The 2510-nt window shown below is 36.4% G+C and overlaps 1 protein-coding gene across 1 annotated transcript; it reads left to right on the top strand.

Annotated features, from left to right (window-relative positions):
* Nucleotides 1-548: 548 nt before the first annotated feature.
* Nucleotides 549-1387, top strand: LOC111370592 (protein DMP6-like). The gene has a single exon (XM_022992382.1). It carries the CDS (start codon nt 628-630, stop codon nt 1258-1260), a length of 633 nt encoding a protein of 210 aa, XP_022848150.1. The 5' UTR covers nt 549-627; the 3' UTR covers nt 1261-1387.
* Nucleotides 1388-2510: the final 1123 nt, after the last annotated feature.

Below are 2510 nucleotides of genomic sequence, written 5' to 3'. Positions count from 1 at the left end.
AAAAGCGTTACTACCTTCGTCTCGTAGTAATAAAATGAAATTTGCACAAACTGCCAAAGATTCTAAATTTCGGCTATATTAAAGGAGTGGGATTGTATTACACTTCAAGCCAACATCTTATCTTAGCTAATGAAATGGAACTTCTAAACCAAGTCCTAAACGTAAAAATGCATAGTTTGCTGTTAAAGGGAAAAGGAAAGCCAAATCTTACCCAAAAGCCAAGTTCCATAACTTCAGCTCAACTTTAATTCTGCCTCCTTGCCGTACTTTTGCATAACAACACTATCAAACCTGAAAAAGTAAACTCCCATGTAATCCAGTTTTAAGCATTTATGTTTCTGTTTCTTGCAAGGCATTGCTACTCACATTTTCCTTCTCTTCCATAACTTCAGCTCAACTTTAATTCTGCCTCCTTGCCGTACTTTTACATAACAACACTACCAAACCTGAAAAAGTAAACTGCCATTATGTTTCTGTTTCTTGCAAGGCATTGCTAACTCACATTTTCCTTCTCTTACACTAAAATCCAATAACTTAATAATCTATAAATGCACCTTACCAAAATAATCTTGCTAAAAAACAATCCTGTCGAGTATCAAACAGACGCAACAGCTCAGAATTCCTACAATGGAGATTAAGGAAGAAAACGAGTCATCTAGGAACATAATTGACGAAGAAATTCCCTTACTGGTAGAATCGACCATACCCGAAGTACAGAAAAACCTCATACAAAAAGCCATTAGTCAGACATTTGTAAGCACGGCCCACCTGGCCAATCTTCTACCCACCGGCTCAGTGCTTGCTTTTCAAATTCTGTCACCAATATTTTCAAACCAAGGTGATTGTGATGTAGCGAGTCGATCCTTAACTGCTGGTCTGGTGACCCTCTGCGGATTGTCATGTTTTTTATTGAGCTTCACAGATAGCTTCAAAGACTCAAAGGGGAATGTCTGTTACGGGTTTGCCACGTTCCGTGGCTTGTGGATCATTGATGGATCAGCGAATCTACCACCTCAAGTGGCAGCAAAGTACAAGCTGAAATTTATAGATTTTGTCCATGCCTTGACGTCAATACTGGTTTTTGCAGCCATTTCACTTTTTAATCAAAATGTGGTGAACTGCTTTTACCCACAGCCATCAGATGGAACAAAAGAGGTCCTCACAGCACTGCCGGTCGGAATTGGGGTAATATGTAGTATGTTGTTCGTTGTCTTCCCCACTAAACGACATGGAATCGGCTTCCCAGTCACAGATGGTTAAATCATTTATTCTCTCAGCACTTGATGCAAATGCATATTTTATGTACTGATGATGTAATAACTTTGATTGCTTCATGTCTGTGATTCTGTTAAATAAACTGAAATAAACTGTAACCATTTATTTATAAGGCTTTAGATGAAAATATAGTTTAAAAGCTTTCAAATAAACTAAATGACAAAAATAGCACTAAAATTTAAAAAGCAGTTTTCGAGTCCAAAATAAAATCGGATGGTAAAAATCCACCATAAATCACGGTGAAACGGTGAGTTCAGTCCGATTCATCATTTTCTTTTCAAAAAGGTAATATGGGCTCAAACCAAATCTCGAACGCCAAATCTGCAATTTACTGTTTTCCCCTTTTCTGTTCAATTGTTCTTCAATCTACTCGACCATCTATTCTACATCACAAAAGGTACAAAACAAAATGAAGTTACTAAGAAATTTAACTTTGATGGAAAATAATTTTAACAAAAATACCAGAACCACTTCGAAAATAAAAGTGTCAAGCACTATGATTGAAAAAAACACTAGTCTTGTGATAACTGAAGTTATAAGAGGAGGTTGGTGGAGAGAATAAGCTCGGAAGGGTAAATATATATACCCTAACCAGTCAGTATGTGCAAGATAAAAAACAAAAGGCTATCAAGCCTTACCAGAAACATTTGTTAGCAATGCTATCAAGCACATGATGGAAATAATAACATAGTGAAAGAAAAGGTCAATGGTAGATCCATTTTTGATTCTAGATGAAAAAGCTGTGCCAGCTTCAGGGATGAAAAACCTTGCTCAACCGAAAGCTCAGGTAATTTTGGGAGCAAACTGTAGAAGAGAATTTGGAGAAAACCTTTCAATGGGATTATGGGAAGGAGGACTATTTAGTATTTACTATTGTGTTATCTCCATCAATCCTTTTATGAGTACAACAAAACATGTGAATTACCTAATATGGGAAATTTAATTGTTGGAAGAAAACGGGTCGCCCATGTGGATTGACCCGATCCGATTTGCATGAAAATGGATTTTGGAGGGAGGGGTTGAAAATTGAATTTAAAAGTTAACCTCCCCACTTCCAATAACTCCCTTCAACTTCCATTGTTCATCATTCTGAAAAAAAAAAAAAAAAATTCGAGTTAAAGGGTGTGAAAGAAAATACATGAGGAAAAAGATTTGAATTTTGGAATATAACATTTCAAATTGGGTTCTTGGATTGTGGCTATCAAATTCCTTCAATTGTGATCGAATTTCTGACC

Source organism: Olea europaea, chromosome 21 (assembly GCF_002742605.1).
Source record: "Olea europaea var. sylvestris chromosome 21, O_europaea_v1, whole genome shotgun sequence".
In the NCBI taxonomy this organism is placed as follows: Eukaryota; Viridiplantae; Streptophyta; class Magnoliopsida; order Lamiales; family Oleaceae; genus Olea; species Olea europaea.
This window is presented reverse-complemented; position numbering and strand designations above follow the sequence as displayed.